Here is a 19,154-nt window from a genome sequence, read left to right as displayed (position 1 = left end):
TTCCCCCTTTCCTGGACTCCATTCTCATTATGGCCTTCATTCTTGATTTTACTCAATTACCTAACTACACCAACTACCTATCTTTAAATCTGGCTTCATTCATGGCTTCCATGGGGCTGCATGTACATGGACTACCTGTGGCTGTTTAGCGTATTTCCTGGTGTCTTCCCTCAGTTTTCTCACTGCATTAGCAGTTTCTTCCTGTCTTGTGAATTTCTGAAGATGCAAAAGCCAGACAACATGACTTTTGTGCCTGTGGTTGAGTTCAGGCCCAGAGTCCCCTGAATAAATGCTTGGATTTGATGATATCTGTTTTATCTGAAGCTTACTCTCCAGGACTTTGTAGCTGATAGATAATTAATTCTCAGTCAATAATACCCTATCCTTCCCTCTCTTCATTACTTACCAATCAATATAACAGCTGATAGACCATTTTAAATATGAAACCAACAGAATCCTTTTTTTATTCAGAATATTATAAAACCATTTAAGGGTTTTATTTTTTCTGAGCAGCTTATACATATTCCTGGCCTTTGGCTCACTTTTGTCCCCTGAGCCTTGTATAGACTTCTGTGGAAGCAATTCTGCCTAATGAAAAGCTCTAAAGATGCTTTCTAAAATGCTCTTACAAACACCTGGTCTCTGGCAGAGCAACTCCCACAGGAGTAAAGTAGCTTTCAAGCCCCTCACAGTAATGGGGAGCTTGAAGTATTTGACCTGTTTGTGTGAATGCAGGAGTTCCACTCCCTGAAATACCACTTAAGCAGCAATGGCACTCATGAAAGTTTTTTTTTTTAAAAAACCACAGCATTGAGCTATAAAGAACAAAGTGTTTTAATGTGAACTGCTATTACTTTTGGAAAAGCCCAGTTGCTTTCCTGGAAAACCATACTGTGCTTCCTGAAACAACTGTGGCAATGCTACCCACCTGTGGCTCACTCACATCTTGATTTAGGCTCTTGTGTGCTGGGTCAACCCTCCTGCAGTTTGCACAGCCAATAAAATGAATCTCAATCATCCTTCCAGCCTCCCAGATAATGATGATCATTGTTTATATTTGTGTGTACTTTAAACCTTTTCAGTGTGGTCCAGATTAGTTTTTAATTTACCCTGACAATAATCCTAAAATTGCATTAGCCACCCTTTTCTCTCTCCCAACCTAGGGCTCTGCATCTGTCTGTACCAGAACACTTAAAACTTTGTATGGTAATTATTGGATTATGTGATTCCTTACTCTGTTACACTGGTAGCATCTGAAGAGCCATGGATATTTCTTCCTCATGTCAGTATCAATGTCTGTTTACCTGTCAGGGCCTCACAAATGTTTGTAGAAAAGAACAAAGGCTGAGTCCTCAGTCCATTCTCCTTCTGCCTCTGACCATGCATGAGACTCAGGGATGCCTTCCCCTGAGGATCCATCATGGCACCTCACCTCCTGGACTACCTTTGGTGCCCCTGTTCTGTGGGCATGGTGCTGTCCCTGCTCCTTCCATTGCCTACCATCATCTCCCTGCTCCACTTGGCTTAAGAATAGGGCTGGAGGCATCCTCAGCTTTGAAAGCAGGGTGCATTCCACAGTGCCCAGCACACAGTGATTGCTAAAGCCCTGGGTGTATATTTAAGGAGTGAATGAAGATGAGGTTGCAGTTGTCATCTGGTAATACCTTGAAAGGCTTGCAATGTATTGTAGAGGAACTTGTGAAACGTGTGAAGTTTGTTCTTCTTTCTAGTGTAGTTAAAGAATGATAAAGGAAAATAATTAAAGTTTCTACTAGCAAGATACATAATGCGATTTTAAAACCCATCAATTGCCATTTCTTGTTCATAATGAATTATGGAAGTTAATTCAACAACTAATTGAGTGCATGCTGTATCCCAGATAACATGGAAGCCTGAAGACAGAGAAGTGTAATTTATAAGTTTGCTTTCTGTCAGAAAATTTATTTCTTGCCATAATATGAAATCCCCATTCTTCTTTATCATTTGGGCCAAGAATCATTTGGGATGCAATTAGCTCTCCATCCTCAGATCTAAAATCCATTGATTATAACTCAAAATATATCTTTTCTCCTTCCCCACGTCACCAGTGTTATTGATGTAAATTTAATTCTACTATTCCAGTCATTTATTTTTCCTATACGTTAACAGGAAAGCATGATCCTATTGAGCATGTTTACTCATATTGCTTTGCAGTTTATGTGTATATGATCTGATTCTCCACTTGGATTAAAAGCAATTCCTTGTATGAATTATTCACAAACATATTGGTTAAATGAAAGAAAAATTAAGCTAAGTATCCAGGATCATCAATATTTTTAATTCAGGAATGTTTCTTCCCATTTCATTATCAGCTACGAAGAGAGTATAGTTTGTATAATGATTAACCTTGGGGATGACCCCCCACCCCACCAGAGATTGAACCTAAGGGCGCTTAACCACTGAGCCATATCCCCAGCCCCCCCCCCCCCCCTTTTTAAATTTTGAGACAGGTTCTCACTAAGTTGTTTAGGGTCTCACTAAGTTGCTGAGGCTAGCTTTGAATTTGCAATCTGCCTGCCTCAGCCTCCCAAGTCTCTGGGATTACAGACGTGCACCACCATGTCCAGCCTCCTCCTGACTCTTGACAAACCTGTGAGTGGAGGACTCTTGTAAAGTAGAAGGTGGAGTGTGCTTGGCATCTAATGCTTCTGTGACTCATCACAAATAAATTCGGATCCTTACACTTTTTTAGCACTTAGTAGATAATGTTTGTCTTCACCAGGGTTGTGTAAGCCAAGGGAATTGGACATCTGTTTTGAATAATTTGACCTTAAGTACATTTTTAACTAAAGCCATATGATTGTTATGGTGTCATTTTATTGCTTTAGGAAACAACAAGAATGAACAGTATCCTCTGGGCTTCTGAAGAGACCCAGGAACAATTTAATTGTTTACTGTATTAAATGTCTTATATTAAATTTATGTTTTTTAGTGAACCTTGGTAGTTTTTAAAGAAATAGATTTTATTCTCATCTTTTCATCTTGCATTCTGTCATTAGTCTTTTTTGTTTACTTGAGAGAGAATAGAACAAATTTTGGCTTCATACTGTCATTGTAAACATAGTAGGTTTTAATTTTTTTAAAATAAAAGAATAGCCCATGTGATCTGAAAATCCACTAGTTTTACTTCTGGGTGTTCTAATTCAAAAACTGAAGATGACCCTAATCGTTTCTAGTGCATTGTTTTGTTTTTCCATTTTCAATTTTCTCCAGAAAACATATGCCACAAATATTTGTTTATCTGACTCTGAAATGCACTATGAAATCTTGATTATATATGTTGGGTTAAAACATCAGCCCTAGAAGCACACCAACTACATTGAAATCCTGGTTTTCTGTTTGACCTTGGGGAATATTTTTTTCAATCCTTTTGAATATAAAATGATAATAATGCTCCTCTGAATGGGTTATTGAAAGGAATGAATGAAAGAATAGATGTAAAGTGCTTCTTAGAGTGAATGGTTCATAGTGAAGCCTGAATCAATGCTATCCAACAACAGCATCAACTATATTGACAATGAGAGTCAAGATGCTTTCTCAGAATAGAGAAAGCCAGCAGACAGCTGCTTTTGGGCTCAGACCCTGCCCCTTGGGCCCCTTCTGTTCTCTGAAGTATTGGGAACATTGTGTAATAAACCACTGATTGTGTCATTAATAAGCTAGAAATTGCTATTTTTATGTCTGGAGCAATTGTTTATAAAATAATAAACAATCAAATAAAAAACATCATAAAATTAAGATTACATATAATTGATGGGCATTGTGAAGCATTCCTATAATCCCAGTTGCTTGGGAGGTTGAGATGGGAGGAACACAGTTCAAAGCCAGCTTCAGCAATTTAGTGAAGCAGTGAGGCTCTAAACAACTTAGGAGACCCTATCTCAAAATTAAACATAAAAAAATGACTGGTGATGTGGCTCAGTAGTTGAGCGTCCCTGGGTTTAATCCATAGTACCATCAAAAATTAAAAAAAAAATTTAAAAATGTGTGTGTGCGTGAGTGTGCCTATTAACCAGAAACCTGAATTATAGGACTCTATTGTATAGAAATAAAAACATCAGTATGTTCATATGGATATTTATTGAAGTATACTTTGTAGTAGAGGTATTAAAAATGTCCAGTTAAATTTGTGTGTTCATGTTGGCTTGAGGAGTTTTCCATGACATATTATTGTTAAAGGGACAAAACAAGCTGCAGAGGAATGTACCAACTTATTATTCTTTTTAAAAAATAGGAAAAGGCTTGGGCTGGGGTTGTAAGCTCAGTGGTTGAGTGCTTGCCTCACATATATGAAGTACTGGGTTCGATCCTCAGCACCACATAAAAAATAAATAAATAAAACAAAGATATAAAAAAATAAGAAAAGGCTTTAAAAAAAAGGAGGTAAACTTTCCTTCCAACTATGTAAAGGGAAAGAAATGTCACCATCACCATTAATTATTATAACATAGACTTCCTCTATGTGACTGTAGGTTTATATATATAGGGAAGGGTTTTCAAGGAAGAGACTACTGCCTTGGGTGGAATAAGATTGTAGGCCTTTGAGTGACAAGAAGTGGCTGTTTTTCTTTGAAATATTTTATTGTTTGATATTTTACAATAGCAAGTGACATTTTGATATTTTTTTAATGAAGGAAACAGTTAAACACAGGAAAAGAATGAATTGGACCTATTTGTGAATAGAAAACAATTTTCAAAGATGTCTAATATTTGGCTATCTAGTTCTTTGCTGTAGTAATAGAGCTAGTATATAGAATTTTCCAAGCATAGTTATTTCCTTTGTAAGTGGATCAGTTCATCATCAAGTGAGCACACTTTGAAGGAAAAGTAATAAAAGTGAATATTTAAAGTGGTTAAAATGTATGCTATGTGAAATTTACCTAAAATAAAATAAAATATTCTAGAGACAGGGTGCAAAACCCAATTCTTTAGGACTCTGAGAAAAATGAATTTTAAAACCTTAGCTTTGATTAGAAATGTAAGAAATTATCCTGAGTTCTGAGGGGGGAAAAACCTAAAATCTAGTGAAACTCAGGAAAGTTGAAGGTAAACTTTCCTTCCGACCCAGCTTAGGTAAAGGGAAAGAAATGTCACCATCACCATTAATTATTATAACATTTGACTATTTATACCTAAATGTGTTTGTGTCATACATCAAGATGGATAAAAATCAAGAAACAGTTAATTAAACCATTTTAATTAACCTATACCGTCTACAGGTTGAAAACATTAGGAGAAAGAGGACACCAAAAGCTTCCTTGAGAATTTCCTCACAAATAAGTAAAATATCTAACAATGCATAAATGATCCAATATGTTATGGTATATCCCAGGATACTGTAGGTACTAATGAATGTGCACCATTCTTGCCAAAAATTCCGCAAGGTTTACCATAATTACTTTTTTTTCAGTAAATTTATTTGCACGATTCATTCTTTCTCTCTCCCTCTTCCTTTTTAAAATTTTTCCTGTGTTTTTTTTGTAAGTAAATAGAGTGTGTGCATGCATGTGAGTGAGCATGTGTGTGTGTGTAATTCATATAGTATGTATAGATAGAAAATCACTATGAAGTGATTTTAAAAACATCAACTTATATCAAATGAAATTCCCAAATATTTGATTGTTTTTGAATTACACATCCAATTGAATGATGTACAGAAGACTTTTTAATTTCCTATAATGTACTTTCAGTGATATTATGTGATCCACAATTCAGATGTTAGCTTTTTATAAAAACTTTTTTATTATCATTTAAAACTTTGTTAAAAGTTTCAGAATACACGTGGGAAGAGCATGTGGTTCTGTGAACCTCATAAACTTACAATCTAGATCTATCCCCAGCTTGGCATTTTATAACAACCCCCATACTTGACAATTCTAGCCATCAGCTGTTGGGGCTGGGGGCCACATGACTAATCTTGACTGGGTTCACTCATGTACTGGCAGCTAGCTGTCAGGTCAGTAGGGTCCTGTCTGGGGAGACTCATCTCTACCCCAAAAGATTTCCTATCCTTCAAACTCTCATGGTAGGGAGCATGCTCATGTGTTTTCCTTTCTTAGTTACCTTAGGTTCATTTATCATAAATATGCTTTGTTTATGAATTTACTCGAGAGGATCTGGTGTTCTTCCCAAAGTTGTTTAACTAGTGGGTTGCTCTTGATCTTAATCTGAGAGCAGACAGTATCATGCTTCAGAGAACAGACTTTAGTGTAGACAGCCTCCCAAGGTTCATATTCCAGCTGTACCCCTTGTTACATGAACGATCTTGATCAAGTGACTTAACTCTCTATTTCTTAAGAGTTCAAGTCTGTAAGGATTAAAAAAGCTCATATATATTAAATGCTTAGAAGAATGCTTTTCAGGTATCAAAAATTCATATAATTTTTAGCTATTATTGCTCTTTTTATTAATAGTTAATGTATTCACTATTAACCTATTGCACCGTTTGAAAGTTATTAATAAATAGTTCTTTAAATAAAACTAAAAATACCACAATCACCATTAATTATTATAACATTTGACTATTGTAATAAAAATACATTTAAAAGCCAACAGAGTTGGTAATATTTCATCATTTAAATCACATTAGATTTTTTTCACTCCAAGTTTATATCTAGAGTGATTATACTTGAAAAATAATATTTAGCTATTAAAGGTAACTCCAACTAGCATACCTGGTTTGTATTTCTGACTTTGCTAGACTGAATAAATATGGATGACAGTAACTAATATAATCACATGATCATTGTTACCTGTAAGTTCAAGGATGCCAGCTATTACCTTTCAATAGACATTCAGCTATGCCATCTTCCTAGGCAAAATTCACATACATTTGAATAAAATCCAGGACCAAGGCCAAAGTTTTGTATATCTCTGCTTTGTTCCAGGCACTGTTTTTAAGAAACATTTTACAGAAATTATCTCATTTGATTTACTAAACACCCTCTTTGAAATGGGTACAATCTTTTCCCCATGTCATATATAGGAAAGGGAGACATAGAGAAGCTAGTTAACTTCTAGGGAACATGGTGAGTGACTTGAGTCAAGGTCCAAATACAGATGATTTAGCTACAGAGTCCAGTTTTTATCACCAAACTCAGGGACCCTTCCCAGTCTTGTGCACCATGGTGATGGATGTTTTGCTTGCCTTACTCCATGTCTTTCCAAGTGTGCACTGCTCTTTTCTGATTTTATAGAGGAGTTGACTCAGGTTGAGAGTGATTTTCATAACATCACAGAGCTATTAAGTTTTGTAGTTGAGTTTTGGCTTTGTGGACTGTACTTTTAGAATGCTGCATTAAATTACATTTTATTTGACCTCCCTTCTTCCAAGAAGGAGCTATATCAGAACCTCACAAGCATTGATATTGAAATTTTTACATGTTTAAAAATGTATTCAGATGAAAATTATATCAGGCATTTGTTTAATTTAAATATCTTGGTTTAATGGTGAAAAGAAATATTTTACCAGGCATCTCAGCACTAATTGTATTTCTGCTAATGCAGATTGCTCTTTCATATAATTTGCTAATTATTTATTGATGTCTTTTTATTATAATTATTAGCACAAATTAGTTATATAAAATAATGAGTTTTATTGAGAAATTTTCATACATATATACCTTTCAATTAATTAATCTAACAAATTCCTTAAGTTCCAGATGGTTTGGGTAACATCCGTTTGATTTTGTACCTTCAGTTTCCTGTGGAGATCAGTTTGATTTCCTCGCTGACTAACCTTATTAAGTTTAGACAATTTCTTTTTTCCATCATCTGATCAAGTAGTTGAAGTCCCTGCATTCTGACCTTAGCTGAGCTAATGAAATGTCCTTTGGTTTCCTGTTCAGGAATATGGGGAGCTTTCAATCAGGGATGTTAATAGAACCCTTAGAGTCCTTTGGAGAACTGTTTTATGTGACAAAGGAAGATTTAGCTCCTTTTGAATACCACTAGCAGGCATTTATTAGGCTGAGAATGTCAAAGATGATGCACTTTTAAAATATTTAAGTTTGGTATGCATTTTCTTTTCTTTTTTTTTTTTTTTTTTAAAGAGAGAGTGAGAGAGGAGAGAGAGAGAGAGAGAGAGAGAGAGAGAGAGAGAATTTTTAATATTTATTTTTTAGTTCTCGGTGGACACAACATCTTTGTTTGTATGTGGTGCTGAGGATCGAACCCGGGCCGCACGCATGCCAGGCGAGCGCGCTACCGCTTGAGCCACATCCCCAGCCCTGGTATGCATTTTCTATAGAAGCTTTTGGCATAATTTCTTCTTAAAGCAAGTCATAGTTTAGCTGATAGATTATCGCTAGATATACATGTGGGGAAAAATGATCTCTGAATCAACAGTAATTTGGGGAAGAAATAAGTGGAAGCTTATATTGTGATGGCTTGTGTCATTCTGAGATTTAGAACAAAAACGAACTCATTTGTAAAGATGTCAATCAATAAAAAGCGTGAAGTATGGGAAATTAAGCAGTCTCTTAAGAACATTTTAAATAGCCTACCTGTCACTCTTGGATTGTTGTACTTGTGGCTCATTTCCTAAGATATAGTCATTAGCGTCATCAGATAGTTAAAAGGTTGTGTTTGCTTTACTCTATTTGTTTTTTTTTTTTTTTACTTATAAATTATAAAGCACACACCTAGTATTTTCCAGCTAAGTTACTGAAGCCATTTGTTTGAATGACACATTATAATACAATTTAGTTCTCATTAAAGCTTTGCTTCTCTTATAAAAGGAGAGCATAGTACTTCTCTAAGTGGAATTCCCAGGGGTTCTTCCCTTTCCCATGAGTCTCCTTAGAAGCTTCTTTGTCTCTTCAGATAACTCTGTCTCAAAACTCCTTTCAAAGATCAGTTGATAACCCGGAATCCACAAATTTTATAACTACTTTATCATGTTTATATGTAAATTTCAGCAACCTTGGTGCATATGATTTGTTAATTCTGTGATTTTTAAAATTTTCTTGGTGTTGAATAGAAAACATTTAAAGGTTTATAACTAAGCTGTGAAGTCCTTGCTGGAGGAATAGGCTCAAGTTTTGTTTATAATTCTCAAAATGCCTAGTACAAACTGGGTGCTTAGATGAATCCTGTCAAAGTTAAAAGTGATTGGGTAAGGGGAAAGATATTTCTGTCAGCTCAGTACTTTTATGAATAATAATAAATAGGCATTCAGTTGTGCTGTGAATCTGACAATTGAATATGTTTTGGGTATTTAATATAAATGTCTTTTAGCAAGTGTTGCATGTACATTTAAGGTGTGTAAGCCATGCTATTTATTTGAGAATACTGTGCTAGTCAGCTTTCATTACTATGATAAATACCTGAGACAATCAACTTCTAAAGATGACAGATTTATTTATTTATTTGGTATACTGGGGATTGAATCCAAGGGCTCTTTGTCACTGAGCTACTTTCCGCAGTTCTTTTTTTTTTTCTTGGTAGACAGGGTCTTGCTATGTTGCTGAAGTTGGCCTTCATCTTGCAATCCTTCTACCTCAGCCTCCTGAGTTGCTAGGATTACAGGGGTGTGCTACCACGTTCAGCTGACTCACAGTTTTGGATGTTTCTGTCCATAATCTGTTGGCCCAATTGCCTTAGGTACATCATGGTGGGGAGCATGTGACTACGCTGAACTTCTTGCCCCATGGCCCAAAGAGAAAGAGAGTAAGAGACTCATTCTCACATCTCCTTTGTGACCATTGCCCCAAAGACCTAAGTACCTCTTTCTAGGTTCTACCTCAAGTTTTCACACTTCCAAATATCCTCAAGCTGGGGACCAAGCCATTAAATCATGGGCCTTCTGGAGTGATTTCAGATCCAAACATACTAAGCACATAGATTGCTGTGGAATTCCCTCAAGGAGAGTAGAATACTGTATATTAACCGGCATGACTTATAAGCATCTCCCTGCCAGGATGTGCCTGTCAGATCTTTTCCCAGTGAGTGTACAAACTGGACTCTTTAGGTGTGAGAATGTCATGCAGTGGGTTAGAATTTTCCATGGGCTTCTGTTTGCTGTCTTACTGTAGTTTCACCACCATATCAGGAATGTGGCAAGAAGAGAGGGCAAGTTGAAAAGGAGACATATCATTTGGGAGAAGAAAGAATTGTTTTTCTTCACATTTTATTTCCTAGTGTCTGTGAATAAGTATTTCATGTTTGCAGGAGGGTGGATTTTTGAAAAGGGCACAGAAGCAGCAATAGCTTAAGAAGGATGCATGACATCTGGTCTGCAGGACATCACTATGGCTGTGGAGACGGCTTCAGCTGCTGGCATGGGTGTTAATAAGTGTTTGTAAAGCGATGGTGGCACTCCCCACAGAGGCTTTGCTCCCTTTGAGCTTTATTCCCTGAGTTAGTTTCCTAGTTTCATGAAGTCTCTCATCCGAGGAGACATGTTCTTTGGAGCCTTGCCAGCTCTGGCAGACGGAGTGGGAGGAGGAATACAACTTGGTAGTTTGACTCTTGGGGGATGGGATCAAATTTTAAAGGACAAATAATAAAAAGCTTTCTTTCTGAGGAAGCAGAGCACAGTGTATTTCTCTTTGGTTTGGTTGTTGGGGAGGAATTGCAGTCAGTTCTAAAACATTCATGGAGTGTGAAGTCAATTATGGGTTATAGCCAGCATCAATTTATTTATTTATCTTGAAAAATGAAATAGAGGAGAATAGAAAATGTGAGTGTAGTGCACAAACACACATGGTCAGAAACAGTGACACTCGTTTTGCTGTAAGTTTTGTGTTTGCGTGTGTGTGGGCATAAATACATATAGAAACATGATATTCCACTTACACACTGGGTCACTATGTACAATACATTTTGTACTATGAGTTGCAGTCAAAATATTTGAGAAAATATTGGGTTTAAAGCATTGCCTTTGGAACTTGAAGAGAAAAGCTTTGAATTCCCCTGGCTCTGTTATTAAATACTTCTCTGGACTCCTTTGCTAAATTTACTCTGTTCCTTTCCGTCTTCAATTGTAGTGAAGATTTATTGAGGCCAAATATATAGGACACTTGCTCTAGGCACTAGGTAGCACATTTCTTCTCTTAAATATTTTTTTTGAGGTGTCCTCACTGTGTGCCCAGGCTATCCTAGAACTCCTGGGCTCCAACCTTCTTCCTGCATAAGCCTCCCGGTAGCTTGGACTACAGGTGCACACCACTGTGCATGGCTTCCAGCTCTGCTGATATATGTGGCAGTTCCTTAGGCTGTGGCCTGCTGCAAGCTCTGCATCTCCTCCTGGCCTTGAAGCCAGTTCTTTTCTGTTCACAGAGTCTAATGAGACCTTTTCAGTCACCATGATCATATCTGTCTTGTCTTTGTTCACTTGATTTCCTGACAGCCTCCTACTTTTCTTGTATAACTTTCTTTCATATTCAAAGGGGTTTTCTTTTAATTACCTTTGTGTTAAGAAACTGCAGATCCCCTCCCCCATTTTTGCTTTAAATTTCACTCATCTACCATTGAAGAAAAATGTATATAGTTGGCCCTCTGTAGACCACTCCATATCCAGAGAATCAAGGTATTTGAAAATATTTGAAAAACATAACACCTGTACTAAGCATATACAGACATTTTTTTTCTTGTCACTATGCCTGAACCCTACAGGATAATGGCTATTTACATTTGCATTGCATTAGGTATTTTAAGTAATCTAGACATGCTATAAAGTATACAGGAGTGTGGGCTTAGGTTATATGCAAATACTATGCCATTCTGTATAAGGGACTTGAGCATCCAGAATTTTAGTATATGTGAAGCATACTCAAGCCAATATAAGGGAGCTAAGAGGGACAATGTATGTGAGTACCAGGGTTCTCTCTGCTTACTGTTTTGCTCTGATAGAAGCCAATGCTATGCTGTTGTGTGCAGGTCAAAGCTGACCCATGGGTTGTTTGTTCTTGCTCTGTGACCAGTACTGAAATGAACAGAAAATCCTTAGAAAATGTTCATAGGAATTTGAGAGTAATTTTCTGTTCATTTCACTGAATCAAAACAAATTTGGGGCTTACGTCTTGTGTGTTTTCATTTCATTTTTTTAAAAAAGCAATTCATGGTTTATGGCATTTTGCTTAAATCTGTTCTGAGATGCACTGGATATTTGTCTAAAAAACTGCCCCATCATATATGGTTTGAGAAGCACAGCTCTAGTGAACTAAATTGTTATAACTGGTTGTTTCTGAGTAGGTCATAAGAAGCCCAGATGGCCCCATCTACTAGAGTCGAGGTGTATGTTAACATTGATGGAACTTGTAAACATTTTATGGAGCTTTTGGATCCTAAATCCACATATTCAAAGGCATTATCATAAAGGATAAAATGAAGGCAAAATGGCCAAAGGGAAGGAAAGACCAATGATCAGTGTGCTTTTGCTAGAACTAAGAAGCTTTTAAAAGTAGATTTTGTAATGGCTTTAAAGTTTACAACATGGTGCTTCTCCATCAGCTCAAGTATTAAATAACTCGCACTGTAGAACAGAAAATGCTCCTCTTTTGTTTGCATAGTTCTCAAACATAGGCTGAGAAATCATGCAGTTTCCTCAGCTTCCAAATCTAGAGCTTCTACCACACCATTGCAAATTTTAATGATGGGGTAGAAAGGAATAACTAATCGTATGTAGTTATTACTGCTGTCACAAACAATGATGGAAGATAGTCTAATCAAAAGCATTTGCCAATGGATATGATTAAGCTAAATTTAATTCACCCAAAGATTGGAGAATGCGAGCATTGCATGTTCTCAGAAGAGAGTTTTCCTCTTTGGGGGGAACCAAAATAATTATTCTTAAAAATCTTCGAAGTCTGCATCTAAAGACTGCCCCTTTTGAAGCTGGCTTCATCAACTGGAGCTCATTTCATTTGCCTGCAATGTTATATCCTCTACTTATGTACTAGTGACTTAAGGGTGTTTTGTTATCTGAACACAAACAGAATTTCAATGCTAATTTGAATTATGATTGCTTTTATTTTTTTGCCCTGTTGGAGTGCTTTTGGTAGGGGGAGAAAATTAAGGTAAGGAAATAACTACAGAGGGAGACCCAATTACTCTTTGAAAATGCATCTCCTTGCAGTCAAAACATTGAAATAGAAGATGAAAATTAAACATTCAGCCATATAGGGATATTGTTTAAAAACCACACTTAATGGTTTAAAATTGAATATCAGTGTTTTGAATTCTTTAGTTCTTTAAACATTTGTTGGTGAGTTGACTTTACTTTCATAGCAGATCAGTAATAAATTCACACTATTAAACAGTCCCTCTCCCTCCCTCCTGCAATTCCTTTCTACACAACTGTGACTTTCCTGCAGGGTCTGGGCTGCTAGACTTTGCTAAACATAAATGTTCACACTTGCTTTTGTAAACTCAGTGGATGATAGCAGCGAGCACTATCAGGATACACTCATGGGTGTGGAAATGTCACTTTCTGTATTTTAAAGCTATGAATTAAGTCCTGATAGCTGCAAACTACAATAAGATCATCCTTTTCCCCCAAATTCAAGGGCAAGATGAAACTAAAGGTTTTGTAATATTGTAATGCTAGTATTCCTGTTATAAAGAAAGGAAATTTAAAAACTACCACTTCCATGAACTAGGATAGGAACAGGTGAGTTGGAGGTGGACAGGGAGAAACAGAGAAATAGATGACAAAGAATTGCAGATGATGGAGAGAAGCCTGTGTTTAGAAGGTTTGAGGAACCAACATCAACATAATGATGATCATCAGCATTTGTTGAACTTCTGTCTTGTGGGAAACTTTATCCTAAGGACTGTATCTACATTTATCCTTAATAGTGGAGTCTGCAAAGCAAAAAGAATATCATTCAGGGAGCAAACCCCAAGGAAAAGTGCTCTGAAAGGAGACTTTTCCCTAAAAAATTCTGTGTGTTGAGATCACAGTACTGGCCAGTTTGCAGACTATTTGGGAGAATGATACCTTTGCTAGGACCATAGAGAACAGTGTTGCATCCTGAGGGTCAGAACAAGTGGAAGAGGAACAGCGCACAGAGAATTTGTGTTTCTACCAATGCCACACATGTGTACTTAGAAAACCTCCCGCTAATTTCACAGAATCACACATTACAGAACAGGAGGAAACCTGAATTGGGGTTGATAACTCAAAACCTAAGCAGCTTTTTGTAGATAGAGAAATAAAAAAAATAAAATAAAATAGGGATATCTCTAATTACAGTGCTGGCTCATCTGAGCAGAATCCCAGGGACCTTGTTCTTGGCCCTAAACTCTGGTCTGCAGATCCTTCCTTCTGTTGAGGGTCTTAAATTCTTTTCCTTCTAATGGAGACTATATTCTGCCAAACTTAAAGATATGATCCAAAGTTTTTCTTCATCCTTAATCATTTTTCTCTTTTTCCAAACTGAAGAAGGGAGTGAGTGAGGGCTTTAGTTTCCTTATCTGTTCTTCCTGTTTCCTGGGCAGCTTCACTGAGGAACTTTTCTTGTCACTCTTGGTCTACGGGAAGGGAAGGCACATCTTCAGGATATCTTAGCAGTGTTTAAATGCCATCATGGATTGATAAAGATTTCCCTTTATTGGAGATAAAATATGCCCCAGAGACTTTACATTTTCAAAAAATTGCACATGAACTCAAGAGACTTGTGTGTTCTAGGGAAGCCATTCCTGTTTGCTAATCTGCAGTACAGAAGCATACCTTGTTGTAAAACAGATTGCATTCTGACTCAAACAGTGACAAAAAAGGAGAAATGTCTGTATGAATTAAGGTCACTTAAGTAGTTACCCTTTTAGGTCAGGGGCATGTTCTAAGGACCCACAGTGGATAGTGGTGACATCTTGGATAGCACCAAACCCTAGAAACACTTTGATAGTTCAGTAGTCCCTTTGGTAACCTAGATGACTCTAAATGACTAATGGGCAAGTAGCATGTACAGTATGTATACATTGCACAAGTGGATGCTGCATGTCCTGGGTGGAAAGGAGCCAGACAGCATGAAATTCCATCAAGCTTCTTGGAATGGTGCACAGTTTAAAACTTTTGAATTATTTATATTTTTGAAATCTTTTCTTTAATTTTGTGGATCATAGTTGACTGAAACATGGAAAACAAAAATGGCAGATGAGAAAGGACTGCTATAATTATAACTTGGATTTTACCTGAATTTCACTTTGACTTCAAACATAAAGTTCTCTGTCTACTTTGGATAACTCAAAAAGCTGACTAGAAGGGAATGTTGTGGTAGAATGGAGCACAGTGGCTTAAGCATTTTAAGACAGGCTGTGAAACTAGGAAAACAGTACTTTTGGACACCCAGGTAATTTCATGAAGAGCGTGTGGCAGCATGAGAACAGAGTTTTCCCATCCTGAATTTCATCTAAGCCTCTTTCCCTGAATATGGGCAGTGCATATTTTTGCCATCCTATGCAGCTTGCCATGATTGTCTCCCAGAGTTGCCAAAGTTTAATTGATGGAAGCATACTCTTGATGGAGTGGCAGTACTGTAGGTTTTGATGATTCAGAGGTGGCCTCAAGGTCCTGTTGTGCCACAACCCCAACAGTAGGAATGCACATGGTAACTACCTCACAAATCACAGAGCCCCAGATGACAGATTGTGTAATAAATCAGCTCACATTTTACCTAGAGCAGTAAAATATAATCTTTAACTCATGTTAAACACCAAAGACCTGCTTTGGATTTGTGATGGGGATAGCCAGCCCTGTATTTTTCAAAGATTTTCTTCTCCTTCTTTTAAATTCTTTTAAATTGTAAATTGTAACAGCCAAACCATTTCAGTGACTCTCTTTCTCTTTTCTTCCATTTGTCCATCTGTCCTTTTCCTGGATGTCACTGTGTTGCTCAGGCTGACCTTGAACACCTAGACCCCAGTAATCCTCCTGCCTCAGCCTCCTGTGTAGCAAGGACTACAGGCTCTTAATCATTTCTTAAATATCTTTTAAAGTTCTTCCTTATTACTGAAATACACATTCCATACATAACCCTTCCCTTTGAGCTGTGTTCTAATGGGCCTGACATTCATTTTGGAATCATTGTCCCATTTTTAAAAAGCTACTATAATTATCCTTCACTGTTGTGAAGAGGTTCTTTTTTAAAATGTATGTTTAAATGGCACGTGAGGTTACTGAAGTGTGGTAGAGTGAGGAATGGGCTGGAAGCTCAGAGACTCAAGTCATGGTTTTGCCGATAACTCACCTTAAAATCATCTGGAAAAATGCTTCCTAATCTCTCTGTGACCTCATACCTATGTATGTAAATGGCATTAAAACTAGCTCATCCCAGTGCAATGATAACAGCCATACAGCCTTAACAATGGCATTATAGTACATTTGTTTAAGGCCTATTAATAACTAAAGAATATCACCTATTTTTTTTGGTCCTTATAATAATTTTTCTGGGAAAGGTAATCTTGTGTTGCTATTAGGGAAATCACTGCAGGTGAATAAGCCAAAAATTCTACACACTTTTTCTAGTCTGGTTGTTATATTGTGTATAGCTATGTGGAAGTATGCACTAACACAAATATACACACAAACATACTTACACACACCACCTTGACCACTGTGACTCACAATGAGGTAGTTGTAAAAATAATATTCAGTTGGGACAGCAGCCTGCTTGTCCAGTAGATATTTGGAGTCCATCAACACCTGGGTGGTGTTTTTGTTTTTTCTTTAATTTTTATGCTCCAAGTGTAGAGGTCCTCCTTAGACTATTATTATTTTGCCTTACTGCTAAAAGGAAATAGGACTTATGACCTATTTTCTTTTTTTAAAGAATAATTTGCTTTTATACATTTTATATGGTTTATAAAGCTCGTGTTTTAAAAGCACCACTCCTGATGAAGCAAGATATAGGGAACGCTCAAGTGCCAGGTTATATAGAAAGCATAGATTCATCTGGAAACTGTTAAGAACTCATTGGCAGGTTAGTGCTGTGAGTGTCAAAGTACATGAGCTTATGGAGACTTCTGGGAATGGTCGTCTTCTGGGGGTGGCCATTATGCATCAGTGTGGTCAGTTCTACACCTTGTTGGGCAAATGCCCCCATTGTCAAAAAGTCACCTGTTACAGTAGTGACAGAGGGGTGGTGGTGTTGAACTGCAGAAGGATCATATTACATGGAGCTTAGGGAGTATCATAGTGCAATAAAGTAGGATTCCACAGACTATACTAATTTTTCTTTTTCTTTTTGGTTTTACTGGGATTGAGCTCAGGGATGCTTTACCACTAAGCTAAATTCCCAACCCTCTTAATTGTGAGATAGGGTCTCTAATTTGTGATCTTCTATCCTCAGTCTCTGGAGTAGCTGTGATTAGAGGTGTGTGCCACTGCACCTGACCTGTTGTCTCTTTCTAAGTCATCTCAGGATATTAAAATTACCAAATGGTGGTACAGTTATAGAATAGTGCTATTCATAGAAAATTCTAAGAAGATGAGGATTTTTTATATCTGTGGTGCTGCCCAACCTGGTAGGAAGTATTCACAGGTGGCCATAGAATATATAAAATGGTTGGAGTGACTGAGACCCTGAATTTTAATAGTATGGAATTTAATTTTAGTTGGTATAAATGTGGTCAGTGACTACCAGGTTGATCAAAGCAAGTCTACCGACATTATGCTGCATGCATATCTGTTATTTACAAGACTATCTGCAGTAACATCCTGAGTATTTTCCATTCACTGACTTTGAGAACACATTGGTAGTAGTAAAGAGCACATAGTGTATAAAAAAAGGTATGAAAGAAACTGGGGCTTTAAGCTTAAGTAAGATACATGGAATTGCAGTATCCACCCATGTAAATGGTGATAGATTCTCAGAGGTGATCATAAAGTAGTGTTTCAGATTGTAAGTCTCCCTTGATCTTGTTTCTGCAGGCTCTTTCATGCTGGTGAATGCATCTGGGAGACCTGAGGGGCAGAGAGCTCACCTGCTCTTACCTCAGCTTAAGGAAAATGATACCCACTGCATTGACTTTCACTATTTTGTATCCAGCAAGAGTAATTCTGCTCCTGGGTTACTCAATGTCTATGTGAAAGTCAATAACGGACCTTTGGGAAATCCTATCTGGAATATATCTGGAGACCCAACACGTACATGGAACAGGGCAGAACTGGCCATTAGTACATTCTGGCCTAACTTTTATCAGGTATGTGTTTTCTTTCCATTTCGTGTTTTGAAGCATCCTCTAATTTCTAAGAATATGAATTGTTTTTATATTAATATAATTAGAATGTAAAATAAATAATGGGTTCCTTTTAAAATATCACTGTAATTATTACCCATGCTATTTGATGACAAATGTCTTATGACTTTTTGAAATGAATAAAAATCCAATTCACATTTGTTTATGCACAACCAAAGCAATATCCCTCAGTAGGGCAAGCAGTGCTATGTGCAGGGATAGTTTACTTTCTATCTTGAGTTTGCCATGTTGACCCCTGGAGACAGTGCTTGATTCTTAAGGAAGATGGCTCTCCTGTGAATGGGTCTCAGGAGTGGATGAGTCATGAAGAAGTGAGCCCTTGTTGGGGTCAGCCTGTGAAGTGTGGGTTCCTTCTTCCACCCCTGGAAGCAGTGGGAACAAAATGCCATGTGGAGACCAAGTCCTTGTCACAGAGGGCTGCTGCCAAGTTCTGTTATTTTGGAGATTTTTTTTTTAGTTGTAGATGACACAATATCTTTATTTATTATTTCAAATGGTGCTGAGGATTGAACCCAGTGCCTCACATGTGCTAGGCGAGCACTGTACCACTGAGCCACAACCACAGCCCTTGGAGACTCTTTTGAGAACCATGTTGCCCACTTTGAGTGAATTGCCCTTTAAAGTAAGGCAGGCAGGAAGTCCAGGGCAGTTAAGAGCAGTGATCTAAGGTCACATCCCTCTGTCAGGGATGCTGTCACACAAGAGCATCCTGCTGTGTAACTAAAAGGCAAAAAATAAGTGACAGTGGGCATTTGAGTTGCTTTTACTTTTTATCCATGACATCTTTTACAAATAGCTTGGTATCAAGAATACACAATTGATTTCCAGCTAAGAGGCAGCCTGAAGAGGATTGTGGTATTTTGCTGTTCTCTTTCTTAATTCCTTTGGCTCACTCAGGAGTCAGCTGGAACATA

The 19,154-nt window shown here is 37.3% G+C and overlaps 1 protein-coding gene across 9 annotated transcripts in view; it reads left to right on the top strand.

Moving 5' to 3' along the window:
- PTPRM (protein tyrosine phosphatase receptor type M) overlaps nt 1–19,154 on the top strand; it is an 825,699-nt gene that overhangs the window by 272,158 nt on the left and 534,387 nt on the right. For all 9 annotated transcript variants that reach the window (XM_081262895.1, XM_081262888.1, XM_081262887.1 and 6 more), the window contains exon 3: nt 17,912–18,183. In XM_081262895.1, coding sequence (XP_081119021.1) covers nt 17,912–18,183 — 272 coding nt within the window. The remainder of the gene's footprint in view (nt 1–17,911; nt 18,184–19,154) is intronic.

The sequence above is a fragment of the Spermophilus citellus genome (assembly GCF_964194105.1).
Source record: "Spermophilus citellus genome assembly, chromosome: 12".
Lineage (NCBI taxonomy): Eukaryota > Metazoa > Chordata > Mammalia > Rodentia > Sciuridae > Spermophilus > Spermophilus citellus.
This window is presented reverse-complemented; position numbering and strand designations above follow the sequence as displayed.